The 27,228-nt window shown below is 45.8% G+C and overlaps 1 protein-coding gene across 5 annotated transcripts in view; it reads left to right on the forward strand.

The window, feature by feature from the left end:
- Positions 1 to 18,319, forward strand: part of BCLAF3 (BCLAF1 and THRAP3 family member 3) — an 856,420-nt gene extending 838,101 nt beyond the window's left edge. For all 5 annotated transcript variants that reach the window (XM_069637097.1, XM_069637096.1, XM_069637098.1 and 2 more), the window contains one exon: positions 17,904 to 18,319. In XM_069637097.1, the coding sequence (XP_069493198.1) occupies positions 17,904 to 17,933 (30 nt within the window). In that variant the 3' untranslated portion in view covers positions 17,934 to 18,319. The remainder of the gene's footprint in view (positions 1 to 17,903) is intronic.
- Positions 18,320 to 27,228: the final 8,909 nt, after the last annotated feature.

Genomic DNA, 27,228 nt, shown 5'->3' on the forward strand with positions numbered 1-27,228 from the left:
TTTGGTCACTTCACCACACCACTCGTGACCTACGGTCAACTCACATCTCAGCATGAAATGATAATGGTATACATGGAAATATATGCTATCCTATGTTTTTAACAATATAACCAACAACTTGTATCAACCATTGTGACTGCTAACATAACATGCAAATGCATACCTGTTTGAATAGGACTATGGAAACAATGTCTTTCACTGTACCCAATCATGATATGCGCACACACTCTCACATCTATGCACAGCTTTGAAAAAGTCCCTAGGACCAAACACGTGTTGCCAATTCTTGACATGCAGCTAGCATATATATAATATGCAATTGTAAACAAGTCTGTCTGCCCAAATTGGGCAGCTTTTGTGACCTGACCAAAGCACAAATAAAATTCAACCAAGCTTAAAAATCTAACTGTGTCCAATAGTTATTGTAAAGTTACACTATGGTATTACTATACCTCTTGGCAACTACCATATCCAGCGCCATTACAAACGAGGTTCCAAACCCAATTTCCCATTTTCATAATCACAGGGACTTGAGGAGCTTTGTCCCACTGGAACCACAACACCAGGCTGCAGGAAGAACTTTCATCAACTAGAGAGAACAGATCAGCGCAGGGGTTCACCCTACGTATAAGCTCCTACAATTCTCAGCGCTACTCTCCTGGGTCACTGTGTGCTGAAATTCAGTTGGAACTGTATTGGGGACGCTTTTTAGTGTACTGTGATTCTTCGTACATATCATCTGAGAATTGCAGACATAGAATCGATTGCCCCTCACGTCATTCAGGCATCCTTGGCACTGCTTTCAATTTCAGACACTGGAGTTACCCAGCTCAAGCGCCATTGTCTTATTAAATTTAAATCCTTTGTAAATACATGCAGTACTGTACTGACTTTTAGCATGGCTCTTATTAGTGCAACCCAAAACAATACAAGAAGGCATTGTTGGTTTGTTCCTATGATCCTTTAAAGAAATATAAGTAAATATTTACTATTAAAAAAATATTGGTGAGTAAATCGAACATCATATTGCTTTGATAATAAAAAAAAGACTTTATAAAAAATGGCACCTAAAGCAAACATGCATTGAAAATATGCACTACGAAAGATGACATATGGAAACGATACTCTGTAATGTTATGTGCTAAATACAGAGATAACAATGCATAGGACGGTTCATAATGGTGTAGATTTTTTGAATAAACTAAATGAGAATACTGTGTACATTGAGTAAAAAGCAATAGAAAGTGGCCTAGCAGAGAACGTTGACACTACAGAAAACAAAAGTAAAAGTTGACTAACCGTTACTTGGAAGAACAGATGAGCCGACTAACAAGCAAGGTAAAATGTGGAGAGCTGGCGATATCAGTTGTCGATCTCATAGAGGTTTTCTTCTTAACCCACACATTGTTTATAAAGGATTACAGAAGTGGGTGTGTATGTGAATGTCTGGTATGTTTGCTCACACTCACAAGGCGTCTATGACAATGTTTGACATCCTCAATCCCGCCAGTGCAGCTCCCTTGCGAGCGCACACCCACAGGTGCAAACAGCCATTGATGGCAGAGGGGGATGGATGTTGATGTAGGTGAGGCGAGCGCAATAGGACCGGAACACTGTCAAAGGACACTGACATATGGAGATTGCAGGAACAGGGTCTTCAAAGGGGATTCTGGAGACACTGGGACTGGGGTGGCCATGTGGATAAGAGGACCCATGCGAAAGAACCCTTTGTGGTGTACATGGTTTTCAGCACCTTGAGCATTCCCACCCTCCTAGCCCGCTTTGCGAGCGAACGCCCACAGGTGCGAACTGTCATTGATAGCAGAGGGGGATGGATGTGGATGAGGCGAGCACGATAGGCTAGTAAACTTGTTAAAGCACACCAATCTTTTACAATACTCTTAGATGTTTGGACGTGTTGTGGATTTACAGAAAATATTGAACAACTGTTCAGATTAACTCATTTTTTTATTTGTTTATTTAGTTTGATAAAGTGGATGGCAATGACACTACAAATGATACTGCTGCGGTTGATGTACTGTGTGTATAAATCCACTGCATTGTCTGTGGCCACAGGGGAATTCATCACAAATGGCTTGAACAACACAGGCAGGTATTGCTTATCGAACGCGGAATCCCAGTCTTCCATAAATCCACCATGTAAAGGCACGATATGCCACAAGTCTGTACCACCTGTTTAGAGATAAAGAAATAGTTTACTTGAATGAGCCCAATAATTGCATTTTTTTCTTGCACTACCTTTTGAAATTTAAGGCATTGTTATGCTTTAAAAAGTACCTTTTCATGCAAAGTACTGGATCAATTAAAAATGTGAACGCACATTCCAACAAAAAGTTTGGGAGATACTTCCAAGTGAAAGAAACATAATTGTTCGAATGATAAATCTAAATATGAACCCTTTGGTTTCATATTAGAATGAAAAATGTATTCAAGTTACAGAAAAATTCTTTCATCAGTCATCCATCGAAGTTATATTGATGTAGGGGAACAACATATGTTAGCCGTCTCGGTCGTCAAACACACAACGTATATAGAGTGAACATACTCGTTACTTGGATTACGAGGGCGAACTGTAGCTCCAAGTTCGTGCATAAGGACCATCATTCGCAACATGGATCTTGAAAGGCATACAGCCCTGAAGTCCTGCAGCTCGGTAACACATAGCGGTGATGTCTTTTTCGTCACTGTAGGCCAAGCAGCCAGAGTTTTCTTTGCAACAGCAGGTCTCCACCAGAGTAGGCATAGGTTCTCAATGATACCAATGTTAAAGATCATTTGTACTGTGCACTATCACCACTGTAGTGGTCCCCTGGCGCTCTGGTGGATCTGAAAGTTAGAGATGGAGGAGGGGGGGGGGTTGGTATGGTATAGTGGGATAGTTATAGTGAGGGTTGTGATGTTCAGCTTTAGTTCGGTTTGCACCGTTTGCTGAGCTTGGGTAAGATTTACGGCTCAGTAGATTCCTGTGTGCTATTGTGCAAGGCTATTTGTGGTTTGTTTGTTTGGTTGTTGCAGTGTGCTGAAGTGCGGATTGCTGTGTAGAGAGGTGGTTGTGTTTGTTTTGTGTTTCAGAAGTGTATGCATAGCTTGAGGTTGTAGGGTTGGGTTAGTGGTGCTTTTTTTATCTAGTTGTTTAGAACCTCTGTGCTCATTGTCTCTGTACATGCTGTGAGGTGGGTGTTATGAGTGGTTCATTTGCCGGGTACAGTGCATGGGTGGTGGCTTTCCTCTGTACCTTTCTAGTGGGTTGTCGGCATAAGGTTGTGAGGGCCTCCCCTCACTCCTGAGCTGGAGAATGGCTATGGTCGGGGTTTGGTCTTAGGTTGTGAAGGGTGTGTCTACCGTTATCTCCTGGGGTTTCTTGTGTGGTATCCCCACCCACCGAGGGCCAGGCCTACTAAGGTCTCCTGGGGTTCCCATTATTGGTTAATCCCCCTCACTCCCTGCCTGCAGCTGGGTTCTTGTCCCTAGGATAATGACTACAGTGGGGTATTGTAGATGGTGTGTGCTTCTTGGACTCTCTCCCTTGTTTGTTGCTCCATGTATGTTTGTTGTGGTGTGCTCTGTTTCCAATGGAGTCTATTTTTCCTAGTCGTTCCCGTCTGGTTCTGAGGTGAAGAACCAAGTTTTAAGTAGTTTTCTGAATTTTAGGTCATCTTTTGAATTGTGTATATTTTATGGGGGGCAGTTTAACATTTTTGCTGCCAGGTGGGAGAATGATGACCCCCCCCCCCCCCCCCAAGTTTTCTTTTTTTGTATGCTTTCGTTTCTAGGCGAATGTCACTGCTGAGTGGTGGTGTCAGAAGGTAAATGATTATTTTCTTTCTTAGGTGGATTGGGACGATGGCAGATACACCAGATGGAAACATATTCCATGCGACTGGGTTTAGGCTCGGGTGATTGATCTTCATGACTTTCATCTGATTCCACATTGTCTCGTGTTTTTTCTCTTTCAAGGATTTCCTCTTCTGAATATTCGGGCTCATAAAGGTAGGGCTGAATTGTTGACATAGTTCCTGAATAGTGAAAAGGCACAGAATCAACAGTGAGGTTAATAACGGTTTTGTTTGTATACAGTAAAGAAAAGAGGTTTCCCATTAACATTGAATGTTAAAGAAAGACAAGTGAAGAAACAGCCATATGTGGCGAATTTACCGGCCATTCGTGTGCAGCACCTCTCCTGTGAGCTGCTGGTTGTCTCGCGCTGCACAGAGCACTCCTTCCCTAGACCACCAGGGGTTCCGTGCCGGTTGCGGCAACTTTCCCATGGACTGCAGATGGTCTCGCACCAGAGTGGAGCATACCAGCATCCCTCCTCCAATAACCGTTGGCAATGCACATGGAGGTTGCCATGGTGCCTCAAGGTTGCTGGGCAACGCGCGCATCGTCGACGGTAAGGCAACACGATCATGTGATTATGCCATGTCACATGATCTACCAGGAAGCCTTTTGGCATTATTTAAACGACCAGCTATTGCACACCTTTGCTTCTCAGCTGTTTTTGTGTGTGGCGTTTGTTTCTGTACGTATGTTTTGACCTCCTGATTTCTGGATTTTGGCTCTCGCATTTCTTTGGATTTCTGATGTTTTTTCCCTGTTTGTGGTGAACTGCCTATTTTTCTGGATATTGGATTACCTGGATTTTGACCCTGAAACTTGCTTTTGGAACTCTCATGGACTTACCATGGATTTTTTGGAACATTGGACCCTGTGGAACTGTTTTCTACCCTGAAAGTTGGTGAGACTGTAAACACTGGATACTGTCACCTCCCTATCTTGCACCCTTGTGCTGTTCGGGTTAGGTTTGCCTTATATTCGGTTTGTTGACAATTCTTAGCAGGATTTCGTCACCTCAAGGCTTACCTCTTCCTGGATCCGGTATGTTATGTATACAGGGGTGTTACATGTATATATAAATATCTGTGTAACTAATTCCCTATTTTCTTCTAGCTGCCGAGTGCTTGGCGGTGCTGAATCCTGTCTCATCTTTTGTCCAAATTTCTGGCCAGGGATTTTCTTTGTTCTTCCCTAGTTGGTACTTGGGGAAGAAGGTATGAGTTCATCTGGGACCTCAGTTCATGACACCATGTTACAAAAACACATTGTGAAAAGACAAGATTCCTAGGCTCAAAGTTTGCAAGGACATTTGTCCATAATATAAGAAATAAAAAGCGACTACTGAGTTAACTCATTTTAGGCAGTATAAGTACTGGGTTCTCAGTGTGTTGTACTTGGCAGATAGCTGAACAGAGCAGAAACAAGTCGGGGAAGCTTGAAAATAAATGCACTGACACGAAGGAAAAAGAAACTCAAATGTTGTGTGATCAGAAAGGGTTTTACACTTGTTGAGGAACGAAGCGTCTTGCCATTTCCATGGAGACACATCAATAGATTGCGCACAGAGGACGTTGGCACGTGCATTGGCGTTGTGAAAAGGGGCGTAAGCGTCTAGTGATGTCAGCTTGAGGGGCGTGTGATCTGAATCACTGGCGTAACAGCCCCCGCAGCCCCCGCGCTGCGGGGGGCCCCGCCAGCACATGTCCTGGGAGGGGGCCCCACTTGTAGAAACAAAATATATATATATTTTTTTTCACCATTTTTTTTTTCTTTTTGAATTCACTCGGAATTCATAAAGAAATTATTTCTGTAACAGAAATAATGTCTTTATGAAGGCAGAGTGACTACAAAAAGAAACTTTCTTTTTGGAGTTTGAGGGCTGCGCCCTTGCCATGGCATGGAAGACCCTAGGCTGGAGGGCTCCATATCATGGCGTGAGGGAGCCCTATGACTTCAAAAAGAAATAGATTATTTTTGAAGTCACTCTGCCTTGACAAAGAAATTATTTTCCTTATGGTTCGGTCCTTAACGAAAAAAATTTTTATGAAGTTGTTGACTTCAAAAAGAAACGATGGGCCTCCTTACAGGTTTGGCGGTAACCGTGCCGGTGCTACCAGCAGGGTTTCTGCCGGACCCGTAATGATTTACCGGCGCCCGACTTCTCGGTAACACCGGGGGATTACAACCCTGGTGTTCTGGGAAGTCAGGCACCAGCATATGGTAAGTCCCCATTTCAATAAAGTCCTATTGGTCTCTATGGGAATGGGGACCACAGAAGCACCGGTACGGTTAATAACGGTGCCAGTGCTTCCGCGAAGACTATGCGGGTGGGTGCCGTTCTGCCCGGCAGGTCTGACCTGCCGGGCAGGTCGTCAACCGCCCGCAGAGCTGTAATATGCTGCCCGGAAACAACAGTGCCGATAATCTTACCAGCACCGTTGTTTCCAGTCCGGCATAGTTGTAATGAGCCCCAATTTCTTTTTGAAATGTTAGGGCTCCCCTCAACCCCATGACGTGTGCGCGTGTGAGTGTATGTTGAAAGGGTTCACACTTAAATGTATAGGTGGCTGCCTGTGTGAGTGTATGGTAAAAGGGTGCACAGAATGTATGGGTGGCTGCCTGGGTGTGCCTGTATGGTGAAAGGGTGCACACTTAAATGTATAGGTGGCTGCCTGTGTGAGTGTATGGTGAAAGGGTGCACACTTAAATGTATCGGTGAGCGCATGGGTGTGTGCCTGCATGGTGAAAGGGTGCACATGGAAATGTACGGGTGGCTGCCTGGGTGTGTGTGTGCCTGCATGGTGAAAGAGTACACATGGAAATGTACGGGTGGCTGCTTGGGTGTGCCAGTATGGTGAAAGAATGCACATTTAAATGTATGGATGGCTGAGTGTGCGTGTGTATATGGTGAATGGTGTGTGTGCTTGCGTTCAGGGGTGCAACAAAACCGACATTTTGAAGGGATTGTGTCCTCCGACGTATTCCTTATCTTGGATATCTCTTTCCAGCTTTGATGGCCTCTCTAGAGGGAGCTGCGCGTCGACATCCGCCGAGTCGATGTCCCTCGACATCCGCCGTGTCGACGTCATCCTGCCTATAAAGGCCGCGCGCAGCGTCCGTTGCTCAGTTCTGTTTTTCCGCGCTTACTCAGTGCCTCGGAATATCGTTGCTCAGTTTCGTAGAGAATTATTCCAATTTCCTTGAGATATTCGATCCATACTTGATGGCTTCCTCGTCTGAACCGACGACCCCTCAGTCCGGCTTTAAAAAATGTCGAGACTGTGGAAAAAAGATGTCGCTGACTGACCCTCACAGGGTCTGTCTGTGGTGTTTGGGAGCTGAACACCATTGTTCGGAGTGCGAGGACTGTATGTCCATGACAGCTAAGGCCCTGAAGGAGCGTAGGGGGAAGCTGGAAAAAGGTAAGACTTCTAAAGCTTCTTCTTCCTCGACGAAGTCGAGACATTCGTCTCCTCGTCACCATTCGCGCTCCAGGTCTCGAAGCGGGTCCCATCACTCCTCGAGATCGAAGCACTCGAAAAGGAGACGCCGAAGAACCCCTTCTTCGTCCTCTTCCTCTGTTTCACCTAAGAGAATCCCTTGCCCCACGAAACATAGTTCCCGGGCTGAATGGGAGGAATTCTGAAAAAATATGAGCGTCTTTGAGAAAGCGGCCTCGACCCCCTCGAAGACTGCCTAGAGCGATGCTCTGGTCGAAAGACCTGAAGGTCCAAAACGCCGCAAGTCGCAGTACACGGCGAAGGAAGCTTCTCGAGCGCGTCACGAACCCTCGAGTAAAGCAAAGACCTCGAATCCATCTTCGAAGTTGCCGTCGACGAAGGTTCCGTTGACGCCGAGGTTGGTGTCTTCGACGCCGTTGTCGAAGGGACCTTCGACACACGGGTCTGTCGACTCAACGCCATCCTCGACACCGGCGTCGACGCCAAGGAATGTCACGGTTGCGGCGCACCCAGTGGCTATTCCCAGGTCTTCGATGGCGATGTCGTCGAGATTGTCGACATCCTCAAGCAGAATTCCAATTCTATCGAGGACCTCGAGGCCTCCACCTTTGTTTTCGACGCCACGTTCGAGGCCTTCGGCGTCGACGACATCGACGTTTTCGAGGCCGATTACAAGTTTGGCACCCTCTGCCTTGGAGATGGGTTTCACACCCTTTGTGAGTTCAGACCAATTGAGAAAAATGTCCTCAATTATGGAAGAGGGAGAACTATCTGACCAAGAAGAGACATTTGAGTTGCAGGGATCTGCAACCCCTGTTCAAGAGGAGTTATCCTCAGAGGAACGCAGATTAAAGGAACTCCATGATTCCTTACATGAGGCAAGTGGTTTAGACACTTCCCCAGAGGTGGAGTTCGCTAGGCCAGACCCGGGGGAGCATGCTGAAACCCCTTATAGAGCCTTAATGGCCAGGATCACAGAATTTATGGGGTAGTCAACACCTTCACAGGCTTTCCAACAGGATGACCTCACGGATATTCTTGATAAAGGTCCACAGGAGGATCCTGTAGTACCTTTTCATAAAGCTCTTCAAAGAAAAATCATGACGAACTGGGAAACCCCAGATGTCGTCCCGGCAGTAAATAATAAACTGTCTACTAAATACAGGGTATCTTCTGCAGACCCAGAGTTTTTGTCCAAACACCCATCCCCAGAAAGTCTGGTGGTACAGGCAGCATCTTCTACTGACATCAAGACTGCTTACCCTACCGTCCCACAGGACAGGGACGATAGAAAATACGATGCTATGGCTAAGAAAGTCTTTTCGGCATTTGTAGCATGGCGTTAAAATCTATTAATGCTACTTGCACCCTTGCTAGATTTAGCCATACACTTTGGGAGTGTGCTTCTACAGCAGCTGACTGCATCCCGGAGGGAGAAGAAAGGGAGGCGTTCCTAAATATCATAAAGGACGGTAAAGACGCTATGTGCGAATCCCTCCAGACGGGCATTGATTCGGCTGACAGTATCAGCAGAGCAATGGCGGCAAGTACAACAACCAGGAGATTTGGTTGGTTGAGAAAGTCTGGTTTTGCCCCAGATGTGCAAGCCAGGCTCTTGAATATGCCATTTGATGGCTGCTCTTTGTTTGGGAAAAAGGCGGATGACAGTTTAGAAAAACTGCAAACATCAAAGGCAGCAGCAAAATCCCTAGGCGCTGCAATCCGTCAGACACCTTTTCGTCCCACAGGAACCTCTGCGAGAGGCAAGTCCTTTCGCTTCTACTCGGCATTCGTAAGAGGTAGAGGACGACCGGCTCAAAGGGGACAAAGAACAACTACCCGAGGTGGACGGGGTAGATATTCAAAAGCCGCAGCAACAGCAGGTGCCTCTTTACCATCGGCATCTGCACCAGCCGCCCCAAAACCACTCTGAGGACTTCCCTCACAAGAAACCTGTAGGAGGCAGGTTAACTCAACATCTGGCGGAATGGCAGGCTATCACGTCAGATGCTTGGGCATTGGAGACAGTTGCACAAGGTTACTGCCTGCCTCTCCTACGCATACCTCAGAGTCATCCACCGGGGATCAGCTCTCAAAAAGCTCCAGATCCGCTCCTCTTGCAGGAATTTTAGACCTGCTAGAGAAAGGTGCCATAGAACCGGTACCTGTAGCGGAGAGGAACAAGGGCTGGTACTCCCCTTACTTTCTCATTCCAAAGAAAGACGGAGGACTGAGACCTATCTTGGACTTGCGAGAATTGAACAAATTCCTCAGGAAAGACAAATTCAAGATGGTAACTCTTTCTCAGATCCTTCAGGCCCTTCAGTTCCAGGACTGGTTGGTATCTCTGGACCTTCAGGACGCTTATTTCCATGTGCCAATCCATCTCAAACATAGGCAATACCTGAGGTTCGCAATTGGCAACTCTCATTATCAATTTCGAGTGCTGCCATTTGGGCTGACCTCCGCCCGAGGGTCTTCACCAAGTTAATGTCGGTAGTGGCTGCAAGTCTAAGGAGGGAAGGGATTCTCGTCTACCCCTACCTGGACGATTGGTTGATCAGAGCTGTATCTTCGGAACAAGCTCAGATCCAGCTAGATCATGTTTGCCACTCCCTTCACAGACTGGGCTTCTCCCTCAATTCAAAGAAGTCACAAATGATACCATCGCAGAGACTCCAGTTCATCGGAGCGATCCTGGACACTTCCCTGGGAAAAGCCTCGCCACCAGAGGTGAGGGCTCAAGATATTCTACATATGGTCACCAAGTTTCAAAATGCCCAACGTCTCCCAGCCTTCGACTTTTTGAGGTTGCTAGGCCTCATGGCATCCTGCATTTTCCTAGTGCCAGAGGCTCGCCTGAGAATGAGATCCCTCCAGTGGGCACTGAGAACTCAGTGGTCACAATTCTCAGGGAGAATGACAGATCTTCTTCAGGTTCCCGACAGGGTGGCTCGAGACCTTCAGTGGTGGGCCTGTCAGGAGAACATTCTGAAAGGAGAGCAGTTTTGGCAACCCTGGCCGGAGATAACAGTAGTCACGGATGCCTCACTCACGGGGTGGGGAGCCCACGCCAACGACTTCACCATCAGCGGTCGTTGGTCTCCATCGGAGTCCAGACTACATATCAACCTGTTAGAGCTGAGGGCCATCAGACTTGGGCTGAAGGCTTTTCTGCCATCTGTACAAGGAAAGAATGTCCTGATAATGACGGACAACACAGTGGCCATGCATTACCTCAACAAAAGAGGAGGCGTAGGATCACTACCTCTGTGCAGAGAGGCGATGCAGCTCTGGTTTTGAGCAATCCAAGAAGGAATCTCTCTATCGGCAGTTCACCTAGCCGGAGAGAAGAACTTGACAGCGGACGCTCTGAGCAGGCAGAGCACAGTCTCCCACGAGTGGGAACTAGCTCAGGAAGTCCTTCAAGAGATCTTCGCCCTTTGGGGAACCCCTCGGGTGGATCTGTTCGCCACCAGTGTCAACAGGAAGTGCGATCTGTTCTGTTCAAGGGAATTTCCCCCGAGAGGAGCTCTGGGAGATGCGTTCATAGTGGACTGGGAGTTTCCGCTCCTGTACGCGTTTCCACCGGTCCCTGTCATTCCTCAAATGATCAGGAGGTTGAGAAGATTCCGGAAAACAATGATCCTAATTGCCCCAGATTGGGCCAGGAGAACGTGGTACCCGGACCTTCTAGACTTGTCCATCTGCCCTCCAATTCGACTTCCACTCAGAGAGAATCTGCTCTCACAGAAGGGAGGTCAGGTTCTCCATCCAGACATCAAAACCCTCAACCTTCACGCTTGGCTTCTGAAAGGCTGAGGTACAAGGATTGGGACCTCCTGATGACGTTATGGAGGTGTTGCTTTCGGCAAGAAGGCCAGCAACAAAATCTTTATACCGGTGTCGTTGGAACAGATTTTGCAGCTGGTGTAGGGAAAAGAATATCGATCCCTTTTCATGTGGTACACCACTGGTTTTGTCCTTCCTACTTTATTTAGCGAATTCAGGCCTTCAAGTTGGCACCATCAAGGGCTATCTCGCAGCGCTATCCATCTTTAAGCGCACTGCGGAAGAACCATCCTATTTCAAGTTACCCTTGGTAATACAGTTTCTAAAGGGGTTAACTAACGTTTATCCCCCAAGACCATTCCAGGTTCCCCGATGGGATTTAAATTTAGTCCTAACTTTCCTGATGGGCACACCTTTCGAACCACTCAACTCTTCTTCGTTAAGGTTTCTTACCCTTAAGACTGTTTTATTAGTAGCACTTACATCTGCTTCTGCTAGAAGGGTGAGCGAGTTACAAGCTCTTTCTTGTAAACCCCCTCATACAATCTTTCACAAAGACAAAGTTGTTCTGCAAGTGAAGCCTAATTTCCTCCCAAAGGTGGTTTCTGAATTTCATATCACACAGAAGATTACCCTTCCATCTTTCTATCCTCCTCCCCATCCGGGGAAAGAGGAAGAGAGGTTACACAGGCTGGACCCAAGAAGGGCTTTAAGTTTTTACATTAGTAGACTGGCTAGGATAAGACAAGCAGACCAGCTGTTTGTAGGCTACGCAGGTCACAAGCTGGGGTTACCGATAACTAAGCAGACCATTTCCAGATGGATCATTTTAGCCATTTTGGAATGTTATAAACTGGCAGGAAAAGAGCCCCCTCAAAATCTTATGGCTCATTCGACCAGAGGTATCGCAGCTTCATCTGCCCTCAAAAGAGGAGTGCCGGTTAGAGACATATGTGCGGCTGCCACATGGTCGTCCGTCCATACCTTTACACGGTTTTACAACTTGGATTCCTCCTCCAGTCAGGAAACTAGGTTTGGAAGGGCAGTATTGCACTCTATTCATCAATAAGAGGAAGCATGAAGTCAGTACTCCCACCTCCAATAACAGAATACTGCTATGGGAGCCTATCTAAGATAAGGAATACGTCGGAGGACACAATCCCTTCGAAGAACAAGTTACTTCTTAACTTGTAACGTTCTTTCGATGGGATGTTCCTCCGACGTATTCCTTATCGACCCTCCCATCCATCCCCGCAGTACTACTTCCCTTGTTGTTGCAGCTTACGCTCCTTCAGGGTGATTAGTCTAGTCCAGAAAGAATTATTGTGGGCTACAAAACGGAACTGAGCAACGGACGCTGTGCGCGGCCTTTATAGGCAGGATGACGTCGACGTCGATACGGCGGCTGTCGAGGGACATCGACTCGGCGGACGGTGACGCGCAGCGCCCTCTAGAGAGAAAAAATTTCCGAGGCCAGCAAAGCTGGAAAGAGATATCTAAGATAAGGAATACGTCGGAGGAACATCCCGTCGAAAGAATGTTACAACGTAAGAAGTAACTTGTTCTTTGGGGGCTAACCCTTCAAATGTTGGGAGAGGCGCTAACTTCATGGGCGGTGAGGGAGGGGCAAACTTATTTGTTTGGGGTATCTAATTTCTTTACGCACTTGAATGAGACTATTCTAGTGCAGCTTCAATGTTACAAGTAGTTAACTCTCTCCTTTAAGGTTGAAAGCAAGTGCAGCCAGGGCAGCGTGGCTCTGGGTAGTGCAAGGAAAACAAGGGAATGTAGGGTTACAGTTACAACCCCTAAGTGCATGGTTGGCCCAGAGGCAGTGCAAGGGTGACTGATCAAGAAAGAGTCTGGACTCCGTGAGACTCTGAGGGTAGCCAAGCAACCAGTCGGTACAGAACACAGGTAGGTCAGGTAGGCCAGCAGGGGAGGGAGAGAGATAAAGCAGAGGAGAAGAGGAAAGTTTTGAGCTGCCTCCGGATCTTCAGGTGGTCCGGCTCAAGTTTGAGAGGAGCAGGGAGGCTATTCCAGAGGGAGGCACCTGCAGAGGAGAGAGATCTACCCCCCACACTCTGCCTGGAGAAGTGTCTAACCCTCAGAGTTGTAGGTAGCCGAGCGAAGGGCTCGAGGGGGAAGATATTTTGGAAGAGAGTGTTGGATGTAGTGTGGTCCCCGGGCCCAGAAAGCCTTGTGGACAATGCTAAGGGTCTTGAACTTAATACTTGCAGCAACTGGGAGCCAGTGGAGAGATTTCAAGGCTCGAGAGATATGATCCCTGGGCGTGCGTCCATGGATACATCTCCCAGTCCTGTTCTGGATTAGTTGCAGAGGCTGGAGAGTAGAGGAAGGCAGATTGAGAAAGAGGCTGTTCCTGTAGTCCAGCCTAGAGAGAACCAGGGCTCTGGAGACAGTGAGCTTCTGGGGGGAAGTGGGAAAGGGAAGAGTCCCTTTGAGGATGAGCAGCTGGTAGTGGGACTTCTTGGCGACGTCCGAGATGTGAGGCGAGAAAGAGAGAGTGGAGTCAAAGAGGACACCAGGGTTGTTTACCTCACAGGAAGGTGAAGGAAGAGGGCCCAAGGCGGGCGGCCAGAGTGAGAGAGGGAAAGCAGGGGCAGGAGTCAAAATGAGAAGGTTCTCCATTTTACTGACATTAAGGCAGAGATCGTTGGAGGCACAGTGATCCTGAATCGTGGATAGACGGTAGGGAATGAGAAAGAGAGGAGAGGAGTCTGAAGGAAAGCGCAGTGTTATCTGCATAACACTGAAAGGTAGAGGAGAATGTAGAGATCAGGTGGGTTTAAGGGGCCATGTAATGGTTGAAAAACCAAAGTGAGAGGATGAAGCGGAGAAAAAGGACCAAGTTGGACCTGGGAGGTGCAGTCCAAGAGGAAGGAGGTCGGCCACTCAAGGGCCTGATCTGTGATGCCCAGGTTCTCATGGAATTGATTGATCAGGATGGCATGGCTGACCGTGTCGAAAGCAGAGGAAAGATCAAGGAGGATGAGAACAGAAGGAATGCTGGAATCAAGGTTAGACAGCAGATCTTCACAGGTTTTCAGGGCAGCAGTTTCCGTACCTCTGGCAGCTCTGAAGCCAGACTGATGGTCATGGAGACAACCAACAGATTCGGTTTGGAGAGTAAGCTGGGAGATGGACAGCTTTTCCAACAGTTTGCCCAGGTAAGGGGTGATGGAGATTGGGCAATAGTTTGTCGGACAGGCAGGATCGGCAGACGGCTTCTTAAGGAGTGGGTGCATAAGGGAGTGCTTAACGGGAGAGGGGAATGTTCCAGTGGCGAAAAAAGTGATTAGAGAAATCGGTCAAGGCTGGAGCGAGGGTGTCAATATGGTTCTAGATGGTTCTGGCGGAGCAGGAGAGCACCTGTTTGAATGACACTTACATAGATCGGACTTGTCTAGAAACCTCGTCGGGTGTTGTCAGAGAGAAAGAGGAGAAAGGAGGGAGAGAGGTAGAGATGGCCAAAGGAGGGCCGAGAGAGGAAGAGGGAGAGAAAGAGGAGATGGAGGACAGGATGTCCTGAGTTTTAGCAGAGAAGTGAGATGAGAGCCATACAGAGGGCCTGGGAGGGAACAGGAGAGGTAAAGACCGCAACAAGATTGACCAGTTCCTTTTGGATTTTAAAGAGTTTGGCCGTGTTGTTAGAGGCCACAGAGACACGTGCTTCAATGTGTGTTCTCTTCTTGATGAGTGTTATTGCTTTGACTGGCATTTTGGTGCAACCAGTCTAGACATGTCTAAATGTGGCCTTGCACGCTTTACTATATTGTTATTACGCATCTACGCTGGTCTACATTGTGCAGCCAGTTGGACATGTTTTCATTGTGGCATGGCATTTTTAATAGCAAAGCATTAATGTTCCTGTGCACTGTTGGTGACTTACATCTATTGGATTGGTGTTACCCTACAAAACAATTGCAAACACTCTGGCTTTTTAGCCAATTTTTCTCGGAAAGTGTGCGGTATATTTTCTTAAAACACATTCATATCTTTCTCCTAGTACAGTGTGCGGCATATCACTTCAGCAGCACGTTCGTGCGTATTGCGCAAGTGTGATAATCTAGGCCAGCCCAGAGTGTGGCGCGACCCTTGATTTGTTGCTGAGTTGGGGGGGGCTCGCAGGGGGGCCCCCACATTTTGTGTTACGCCACTGATCTGAATTAGTGCCGCAAGGGCATTTGAACTTAGGGCGATGGATCACCGGATAAGATTAGCACAAGATGGCAGTACGCGACCTGTTGTTTTCGCATGTGTTAAAGTTAGAACAACTCTAGTAAGTTGCATTGGACATATCTTTAAGAATGATAGATGTATTCTCTAAAATACATGCACAATTGATTGGGCCAATAACATTTCTGACCGTACTACCCCTTTAGCGTTGCCCTTTGTCTAACAAATCAAATGTTTGCATGCATGATAAGGCCAGGCTACTGTTTGCTGCAGGCCTAGCTACTGGTTGCTTTGCAACTAACTTAGATGCCTCATAAAACAAAGATGTGAGAGGTTCATTAAGTTTGAGTCATTACAAAAAGAAAAAGAAATAGATGAATAATGAAATAAATGCATATAAATGAATAAACCGGGATACTTGGATCACTACTTGGGTCCAGCAAGTGTTTCCTAGGCTGACTGCTGCTTCTGTTCGTCTTTCAGCTGCCTAGTCTTGGCTGGACCAAAGAGTGAAGTGCGTGTGAAAGTGTTTTTTTTTTTTGTGTGTGAGTGCATGCATGTTTAGTATGTCATCCTGTGTGCAGATGCAAGAGTTTAAATGTGTGCTTGCGTAGGAGTCTGCCTCTATGTATGTAGGTATGTTTGTGTGAGGTGAAGTGACCAATATGTATGTTTTGTGTGTGTATGCGCAGTGCAAATGATACATGCATGTGTTTGGTGGGGGCGGGGGCAGCACCGGCATCATCAAAGTTACTGTGAAATTTAAAGTCTGACTTTTCAGGCTGCAGTTATGAAATGTTGAAGCAAAAACTCCAGTCTGCAATTTCGGTTTGCAACAAGTAAGAATCCGTTTTTCATTGCAATGCAAGAAAACAAGGCAAAAGTGTATTCCTATCAGAAAAAGAGTAAAATGTTATCAACATGGTGCTATCTCCTGCCATCTCTCGCTTGTACATCCCTGCTCCACTTGGTCACGTATTATCATTTCCCGCGTACACATCCGCTACCCATCTGGTCACATGGTTCGAGTCCTTCTGCCCCAACCTCTGTGGGTCCCTGCTTTATTCTGTTCAGAATTCCTTATGGTCTTCCCCATGCCAGTAAACATGACTACCCTTGTAATGTCTTATTTGATGGCTTAATATGCTTACCCTTCCAACACGTTATTTCATGGTGGCTCATGTCACCAATTTGCTGTCACTGGAATGGGCCACAACAGATCATATATTGTGTTCAACATAATGAGTGATTTGCAATGGGAATGCCTGCTTATTTTGTGTGTGCATCATCAAAGTGATTTATAGTGGCAGTGCTGGCACACATTGTGAATACCTTCATGAAAGTGATTTACAGTGTTATTGCTGGAAGAAAATATTATGAGCACAACTTCAATGTCATTTACACTGGGAATGGTGGCATATACTGTGGGAGAATCATGAAGCTGATTTAGAGTTGCAATGAAGATATATATTGTGGCACATCACCAAAGTGATCTGCATCCATAATGCAGACATTAATAGTGGGCATGATGCTGGCATATATTGTAGGCACAGCATCATGAATGTGTTTCATAGTGGGCATGACTTGATAATGATGTACAGTCATATTGTAGATGTGGGGCTCATGGAAACGTTTCAAAATGTTCCTGTGTACTATTGGTGGCAAAGCAGATGTTGGATTTATTTAATCTATTACCCTAAATAACCGATTGTATACTGGAAGGCTTTTACTGCATTATTTTCAAAGATTGTGCTATACCATGCCCCATTTCAAACCCTCCTTTAAACAAAAATCTTAGCGGACAACCCCCCCCCCCCCCCGTTTCCTACATTAATCCCCTGTATGCTTGGTCGCTTGGGCTAATTTCAGGGAACTCTTAATGTACCAACTACAAATATTGACTGACCAGCACTGACCTTGGATTGTTTGGCCTGCTGGTGCCCATTCAGGATCCTGTTGCTCCTCCTGGCACCAAAAGCTGTGCCCTCATTGGCAGCGCCTTTGAGGTAGGAATGACTTGATTAAGCTAGGGATCCATGGAGTAAGCGCAGCATTTCCACTTGGTGATCAGAGTGGGTGTGAGCAGCACAGAGGTTGGCTGATATCAATACACGAAGGTAGGCGGTTCTATGGTCTATTATATCAGGATTGCTAACTGCACCATGCTATTAGAGCAGTATAATTGCAGAAAGTGCGACACAATAGAGGATATTATTAAACTGATCCAGATGAACCAGCTCATAAGCCCAACCTATAGGCCAAGAAGGACAAATAAAGCGAAATGCCGTGATCAAAAGAAGACTGGATGTTGCTCAACGAGCTTGCAGACAAACTGTCCACTGACTCTGTGGTAAATGCCATTCAATGTTGAGAGTTCTGGTTTTAGATCAGAGATCTGGTAGTGATTGAGCGATTTGACCTTGAGTGGTAAAGGTATTTGCAGGATTATGTTCCATGTCAGACTTGTTCAGTTTCCCCTTCATCCATTTGTCAAAACAGATTTTGATCTCACTTTGTAGTAGGTTAGTGATGCTCTAGTCATGCTTTCTCTTCTGATTGAAAAATCGTATTTCCTTTTTTTTTTTCTTTCAGGGCGATACAAATATTGGCAGGAAAATATGAACCATGATGTTGGAGTTGCTGCAGTTGAATTTGGAACATTAGGAGTGGTTAAGTGCAGAGTTTGTTCTTAAGCTGCACCTTTACGATTGAATGCAACCTTATTGCAAGAATAACTTTATTTTTCTTAATGGAGTACTGCTCAAACATTGTACAGTTCAGCCAATTGCTTTTGTATGATGGTATCCAGTATGTGCTGTGTAATGTTGGTTCTTTTTTGAAAAGATAACTTTGCCAGGAAATAAATCACTGAGTAAAAGTTGTACTTATTGTACTTCCTGTTTCCTACGAAACGGTTTTTTTTTTTTTTTTTTTTTAAATGGACGCATGTGTTGTATTGTTGAACAAGAAGTTTGTTAGTAAAAGTTTGTTATTTTTCAGAAAGTGCATTACTTGGCCTGGTGTCTTCTTCCTGAGTGATTACCACAATTTACTTTGATTCGCTAGCCATAGTCCACAGAAATCATAAATACGCTTTCTAGGTTCTACAGTGCATCCCAGTGGTTTGTCGGTGTATTTTTTTGTCATTGGATTTGAATGTCAGCTTGAACAATTTTGTCTCTGAAATTGGTGGGACCATTACTAGATTTTTTTTCGAAAAAGGCAAAAGCTTGTTAATTTACAGGCATTTAAAAAGCTGCTGATGTTTTCTGAAACAGTTGTGTATTAAAGAAATGGCTTACTCAGGTGTTTTAACCCACCAATCACAAATACATTCACTTTGGGCCATGTATATCGATCTATTACATTTTTTCTTTCGATGCATCTTACTTTACATTTTGTAACAATAATATCTGTGCACCCCACGGGTCCCCAACTGCCATTTTGTGATTTAATCTGTTCCCTGATCGTCGGGCTCGGACTGGCCTATAGGGCAATAGGCCCATGGCTGAACCAAAAACACAAAACGCTGGTGTGGGCCTGTTTTTTTTGGTCAAAGTGGGCCACTTTTTTGACAATTTGGGCCAGTTTGATGAGCAGATTCACTTTGTGGCTAGTAGTTTTGACCATTGTTGCTGAATAAATATTCTTTTAAATGCACAATTTGCATCACATTCTATCCAAAAACTCCCCTTTGGGTACTATTCAAACAGTGTCACAAAAGGAATGAATTGCCATTTGCAACCGTGGCCCACTTTTTTGGCTAATTTGGGCCAGTTTTATGAGTTCATTCATTCTGCGGATAGTAGTTTTAACCAGTGTTGCTTAATAAATATCTTTAAAATTCACAATTTGCATCACACGTTATCAAAAGGCTTCCCCAGCTAGTTACTATTGAAAGAGTGTCACAAAAGCAATGAACTGCCATTTGCAACTGTGGGACACTTTTTCATTGGTGCCTGAGACAATATTATGGCCCAGTCCGCCCTTGCTGATCGCCTGAAGGTCAAGGGCACTGGTGGCAAATCTTACCCCACACTGCGAACGGTATGCAACGCCCCTTGTCATGATGATACTGCATGATGTAGAGAAACATGATCTGTATGCCACTACAAAATCACGTTTTTGCATGCAAAACACAGATGGCATTCCCTCATTGAGTTGACACAAAAGGACCAAGAAAAGGGTCTCAAGCCTGAGTGTACCCTTACGTATTCACACAATAGAACACTCAGGTTGATCGATTCTGTAGGGATATTTTCACAAAATGTTTTTTTTTAGTTCGCCCTCTAGAGAAGTACTTGGAATTACTTTAAAAGACTGCTTCATAGATGAAAAAATGGTTTTATTCGGTTTCTCTATCCACAGGGTATAAAAAGGAGGTACAGATAGATATATTTCTATTGTTTACTGATATTCCTTTGTTTTTTTTCAAAAAGGATAATGTTTCAAATCCCCTGTGTTTCTCTTCTCTTCTGTTCTGATCTTTCTCATAATTTTCCTAAATTTTCAGAATCCAGTTTGGAAGGTTTTTGATTCCCATCTTTTTTGTGGGGAGTCATAAATCAGGAGGCCCGGACGAGTTTTGAGTTCATTATCTACTCGTCTGAGACTCTTCCTGATATTTGAAGCCTACCGGTTTGAGTGGCACAAGGGCCACATTCATCAGGGCTGGACAGACACTTAAAGGTTAATGTGTCAATGTCTAGGTAGCTGGTTGGATAGTGCCAGGGGATCCCACCTGCAGATGAGAGGGGGAGGGGATTCGGGGGGAGGGGGACAAGAAAGGGTAGTGAATGGCACCATAATGATCTTTGGGCAGTGTCACAATTGTATATTACATCAGTGCTATCATGTTGTAAATTCAACCTAAGTCCTACCTAGTTAGAGGGTTCCCCATGAGTATCCGTGTGGTTGGAAAGAATGAATTTTGTACTTCCCAAAGAAGCATGAAACATTTGTCATGTTCTGGAATCTGGAAAACAAAGGGGGGGGTAGTGTTTTAACCAAAGAGGGCGGGCAGTAACATTATTTATCACAAGTAGTTAAAAATTAGTGCTTAATTAAGAGGGTCATGTCCAAATAACCCCCGGCAAATTTTCATTCAAAGGGCTCCAAAAATATGTGCCATGTCTCAAGAATGCTTAAAATGTCTATGCTAGAAGATTGTCATTCAATGTAGAGTATATAACTTATCCCTCATCATGTAATGCCAGAATCCCCTGAGGTACAGTTACCAACGGGGGGTGCAGGCAAAAGGAGGGAGAAACTGGGGGAGAGGAGGGTCCACTAATCGACCTGCTGGACTCCAGAGCTCATGGTAAACGAAAGGGTAAAGGACAGAAATGCAAGGCTTGAAGTCTGTGCCTGCATGTCTAATTGAATTAGCTTTTCCTAATGATTCATGCAAAATGGGCTTACCTTCTCCGCTTTAAACTTTCAGGTCGGGGAGGGACGGCTCACTGAGGATGATGTTGGTCCGTGTGGTTATTTTCGTGGCTGTACGCGAGTCCAGCCGTGTCTGAATGATGTATTGACTAAGCGTCCACAACGCCGAAAAACGGCCAGGGACACAAAAGAGGGACTAGTTCCTGGTACACGCCATCTTGTATGAGTATACAAGCACGTCTAAATCAATAAATAAGACGTGAGAGGTCCGCACGTAACTCGACATTACCTGTTATGACAATATACTGTATGGTTACAATATCTGAAAATGTTACTCCGGAATGGTAGCAGGGTGTGTGAGTCGACATCCTTCATACAAAGAAAGTGTTATTGCCATTGTTCGAGCACAACGTGAAACTCATAATGAGAGAGGCAACATAATGAGAGAAACAAAACATCAAAACCCGGGGTACAGAGGGTTATGAGAGAGTAAATAAATACTGAGAAGCCCTCATACATGCTGGTGGATTATGTGTTTTGAGTCCTACCGCACATTTGGCATAAAGAGTATTGAAAGCTATAACTATGCAGGTCCTGACATATAGGGGGCATCAGTGTTAATTTTATAGATCCGCAGGCTGAACGGCACTGAGTGCATACAGGACACGTAATTGCAGATGGCAGTAACCCAGGTACATTCAGTGGTATCACATAGCTTATATCACATTGTTTACAGACAATTATACACATGGTCAAATACAGTTGGGGTGGTTTCTTCTCGTAAAGTAGCCAGAGTCTGCCAGCTAGTTGGTTCATTCAAGCCGGACTTGTCTGTTTGTAGACGAAAGATCCATAATTGTTCTCTTTTGAAGAGTAAGTCATGAATTTTTCCCCCTCGTTTAGGGACATTGACTTTTTCAATTATTGTCCATTTGAAATCCGTCGCTCCATGCTGATGTCGAACCAAGTGAGTTACCATGGGGGCAGTTAGTTTTTTGGTGCGGATACATGACCGATGTTCAGCCAGTCTGGTTTTAATGACCGGGTGGTCATACCCACGTATTGCTTGTTGCTTGGGCAAGTGATTAGCTAAATAACGTTCTTACTGTTACAATTTGTGAAATTTTTCTGCAGCCATGGGTAGTGCCAACCAATGTCGATAGATGTAGTTCTAGTAGTTCCTGCGCATGCACTGCAGTTGCCACATGGCGCATGTCCCGTGGGTTTTGCCTGATTCCATAAGGTATTTGCAATGGGTTCCCTTGGTTCCTTGTAGGTGTGAATAAGCGAGTCTCGAAGGTTCTTCCCTCGCTTAATTGCAAATCTAGGTTTCTCAAGATTTGATTCACCCACATTCAAGAGTGGCCATAGTTTGATCACTTCTTTTTTAATTTTGTTAGTTAAGGGTGAGAAGCTGAAGATCGCAGTAATTTTCTCTTCTTGATCTATCTTTCTGGTATGTTGTTTCAAAGTAGTATCTCGTAGAATATTTTTTGCTCTTTTTTTAGCTCTCTATCGTGCGTCTGGGATAACCACGATCCCGCAACTTGCAGTAAAGTTGGTTTGATTGTTGTTCATATGCCTGCATAGTTGAGCAGTTCCTGCGGTATCTCAGTAATTGTCCAAAGGGTAAATTGTTTCTCAAGCTGGATGGATGGTAGCTCGTATATTTCAAAAGAGAATTTCTATCTGTGGTTTTGTTATATACCTTGGTGTTTATTTGGTTGTCTCTTCTCTCCAGGTTCAAGTCTAAAAAATGCACAGACATCTTACTGTGTGTTTCAGAAAAAGTTAGAAAAGGATTCTGTTCATTGAACCAGATCATAAAAAAGATGAGTTCTTGTTCATTGCCTTGGAAAATCATCAGAACGTCATCGATATATCTCTTCCACAGTTTCATATATATGCCCCAAGGGTTGGTAATAGAGTAGATGGTCTTCTCTTCGAAATCCGCCACATACAGATTCGCTAGGCTCCGCACGAAGGTAGCGCCCATCGCTGTACCAGATGTTTGTTCATAGAATGAGGTTTCATACATGAAGTAATTCTTAGTCAAGGCAATCTTGGCTAATTGCATAATGAGATTAACTGGCGTCTCAAGAGGTGGAATTGTGTCTCTCAGGATTTTCTCGATCCCTTGTAGGGTTGCCATCAGCGGGATTTTAGTGTATAGCTGTTCAATATCCAGTGTCACAAGTAATCAACCTTCTATGTCAAAGGGTAGATCTTTGAGTAGCCGAAGGACGGCAGTGGTATCCTTCAAATGTGATCTCATCTGGCTCACTTTAGGTCTTAGAAAAAAGTTGACAAACTCTGACAATGGCTCCAAAATGGAGCCTATGCCTGACACTATGGGTCTTCCGGGGATTGTAGTAATTCCCTTATGAACTTTAGGTAAGGCATAAAACGCTGGTCTCCTCTGTGTTTTCGGGTTCAAATAGTCATACTCTTTTGTGCTGATGTGACCCTCTACTAGGGCTTCTTCCAGGATCGGTACTATCAGTTGTTTAATATCTTCCGTTGGGTCTTTTCCCAATTGTCTGTAGCTTGTTCGTTCCTCTAGTAAAGTTTGTACCATTTGTTTGTAATCCTGTATATCTAAGAGCACTGTAGCTCCACCTTTGTCCGCTGGTTTTATCATTATTTGTTGGTTGTCAGTCAGAGCTCGTAATGCCAGTCTTTCTCTCTTCGAGATGTTGTTAAATGTTTCAGGTTGTTCGTTCTCCATTTCTTCGATCTTCCTGAGCAGCGCTTTTTCAAATGTTATAGATTCCGGAGTGATTCCGTGCGGAGGTGGATAAAAGGTGGATTTCCCCCTCAGATTGGTCGCACTTTTTTCTAATTCTGTATGGGTGATATTCTCAAAATATTGTTTCAGTCTGATTTTACGGACTAATTGTGCTACTTCGATTCCGGTTTGGAAAGGATCATGTGTGGTGGTAGGAACAAAGGATAGTCCTTTTTCTAGGAGGTCCTGTTGGTCTTTAGTCAATCTATGACTGGAGAAATTCATCACTAGGGATTTCTCTCTTAGTTGTTCTGGAGGTCCTGGATTATTGAGAGTCGGATCAATATCTATCTGCGATACACTAGTGCTGGCTCTCTGTGGCATTCCTTGTCTCTCATGTGTTTGATTCATGTCCTCATCGTGCCACGTGACTGACTTTTTCTTAAGGGCACTTTTTAGGGGGGCATTGATGTCTGTCCTCGTCCCTTGCTGCGTGTTACCCGTGGTGATTGGTTCTGCCAGGGTGCTTGCCACTGTGCTCTTCCTCTGTTTCTGGTTTTTCCTTGTCCCCGATTAAAAAATTGGGGTGCTGTGGTGGAATAGTGATTAGATTGATTGTTGGCAGCACTGGTAGTACTTGCTGTGCTGCTATTGCTTCCATTGGAGCTCCCACTTGAAAAAGTCCAGTTTTGTGATTTGGGGCAATTGTTTTGTATCCTTTTCCTATTGAATTGATTGAAAAATTGGCCTGGCATAGAGGGAGTTTGGCTCTGATCTTCATAGTGGGCATCCGTAATATAGGGATGTATTCTTTCTTGAGTGTAGGAGGCTAGATCTTAAGTTTCCACACTTTTTTATTTCAATTTAATTCCTTAAATTCTCTCATTCAGTGCATCCACACAATTATTTTCAGAATTGCCTTCTCACAAAACACACTATTGTATTTTTATTCGAATCAGTTAAACGACTTAAAATGTTTATTATATCGCTATGTTTTGTATTAAAGTGCAAATTATTAAATACATAGATTGCAGCCATTACAACTGTTTACGGCCATCACTGTGTAAAGAACAGAGCAACCACCAATAACATTTTGGTTTGTTAAAAAACATCAAAGTGATAAATAGACCATGTTATATGAGACAATACATTTCAGAATTACTAGAAATGGATATCTTCTCGATAATCAATTTGACGAATTCCAAAACAATGTGCTTAAGCAAACAGCAAATAAAAATAGTTCCTTTGTAATGCCAATTTCGAGGGGATTGGCCCCTTCGACGTATTCCACATCTATGACAGGTAATCACCACAGCTGTGCTGCTTCGGAAAAATGTTCTGCGTCTATGTCGATACGCTGTCCTCGAGGGCCTCCGTCAAGCCGATTTCACCGGATGTTATAAGTAGGACGCACGACGCCCGTAGCCTCAGTTCTGTTTTTTCCACAAACGTGTTCGCTTCAGAGATCTCGGCGCGCCTCGGTTCTTCTGTTTTGATCGATTCTTTGAACTTGTTTTGTGAAGATATCATGTCTTCGACGTCTTCTACCCCGCGGTCGGGATTCAAGAAGTGTTGGGACTGCGGTTCCAAGATGTCACTTATGGACCCGCACAACGAGGGGGCGTGGCCAGCGCGCATGTAGTGAAGGCGGCTTTCCGAGGAGCTCCTGCCCATGATCCTGCAGCACAAGAAATAACGGCGAAAATAATGAAGCTCCAGGGCTGAAATTTGACCGGGCCATAATAGAGCCTTTCAAGAGCACCCGACCGAAATATCGGGAAAAATCGGTGCAGGTAAAGCCGCAAACGAAGCACCCGGAGTCTACCCCCCTGCGACATCCAAGATGGCGGCCCGCATCGGAGAGACCCACTAAGCGAGGCGAGACGGAGACAGGACCCGCGGGCCTCCGCTGAACACCACAACAACCTACCTCCCCCCGGACGGAAACACCAACACCGGGCTCCCACAGCTCCATCCCAAGCAGGAGGGGGCGAAGACGCTTGGAACGACCCAGGAGAGGCAGCGGCAAGCGGGACCCGGTGGGCCCCAGACGTGGAGACTGAACGGCGCTCGCCGCCATCCCTGTCGAGCTGTCCAGAGGAGTGCGCCCGAGGGCGACCCGCCCCCACACGACCGGGAGCCTCAAACGGAGCCGCAGGAGAACCGGCCCACCCGGCGCCTGATGACGATCTGACCCGGCGAAAAATCCTTGCGGTGGCCCGAGAGCGGAGGAAGGTTCCCCCCTGAAGGAACCCACCACGAGCCACAAGAATCCTGACGACAACTGTGGATCCACCCGACCCAAAACGAAGTAAGTGGCTGCCTCACCACCCCATACTGTCACCAGTTATACGAGGGCAACTGTCCTCCCTGCGCAGGCCATAGACGGCGAACTAGGGAAGTGCCTTGTAACTGCCTCCGCTTAACTATTGCATCGGGTCAGCCACTGAGGGGCCAGAATCACGCATAACTCAACCTCATACTCGAAGACGCAAATTAAGGCCACCGACCATACACGAAAACCCGGACACCCCGTATGGTGCGATGTCTCCTCCCAAAAACAGGTCCAGAACCGTAACGATGGACTCGTTCACCACAGCTCGACCGAAGACACATATGCCACAGGGAGAGGACACCATGACCGAACCACCGACCCCGCCGGAGGACCCCCGTGACTCACAGATCCTCCAGGCGATCGCAGCACTGAAAACAACTGTTGAAGATATGAGAGGAGAAATAAAATCGGAACTACAACTAATAAGGCAGGATGCCCGTAACCTGGCCGAGAGAGTCACTGCCACCGAAGCCACTCTACAGGAAACTACAGAGACCACACAGGAGCTAAAAGCGAAAGTTAAAGAGCTGGAAACAACAGTGGCCCGTTTGGAAACACGCTCCGAAGATGCGGAGGGCCGGGCCCGCCGAAATAACGTCCGAATTCTGGGAGTTCCGGAAGACATGGAGGGCTCAAACCCCACAGAGTTCATAGAAACACTGCTGATGCAGGAAATTGGAGCGGGTAATCTCACCCAGGGGTTCTCTGTGGAGCGGGCCCACAGGTCTCTTCAGAAGCGGCCACCCCCCGGGTCTTACCCTAGACCAATGATTGCGAAAATACTGAATTTCAGAGACCGAGAGACTATACTGAGGTTCTCGAGGGAGGGAGGTGAAATCAAAAGAAGCAATGCATCGATAGTCATGTATCCTGACTATACCCCTTCGGTGCAGCGGGCAAGGAACTCCTACATTCCCATAAAGGCCAGACTACGAAAACTGAACCTTAAATATATGCTGCTGTATCCAGCAAGACTCAAAATACTATACAAGGGAAGGGCCGTTTTCCTAGAGACCCCGGCCGCAGCGAACCTATGGCTCGAACACAATAACCTCGCAGAAGACACTGAGGAATTGCTGGAACACAACAAAAGATGAAACCACAGGAAGGCCCCATGTGCACCCAAATACTGTGACCAAATTTACTGCCGCACCAAGGAAATGTCACAACTGGGCAGGAAACCGGAAGCCCGAACACAGGTCCGCTGATGACCCCCCCCAAACTTGAAAGGTGTAGGTAAAAAACCTACACACTACCTGAGCCGAAAGACCTGGACAGGACTGGAAGGCCCAGGAGCCCCCGAGCGTTGTCAGTTCGGAACGACTGCTGGGGGCAGTTCCTCGTTGTTGTTCCTAGTTAATTCATTCCACGGAATGACAGTTAAAACAGTTACTAAGTCTCCATTCAGTAAAATGCAGCCAGCGATTTGGCGAGTCGAAACGGCGGTCGAGGAGGGCTGGAACCCA

Source organism: Ambystoma mexicanum, chromosome 7p (genome assembly GCF_040938575.1).
Source record: "Ambystoma mexicanum isolate Mex_15411 chromosome 7p, UKY_AmexF1_1, whole genome shotgun sequence".
Lineage (NCBI taxonomy): Eukaryota > Metazoa > Chordata > Amphibia > Caudata > Ambystomatidae > Ambystoma > Ambystoma mexicanum.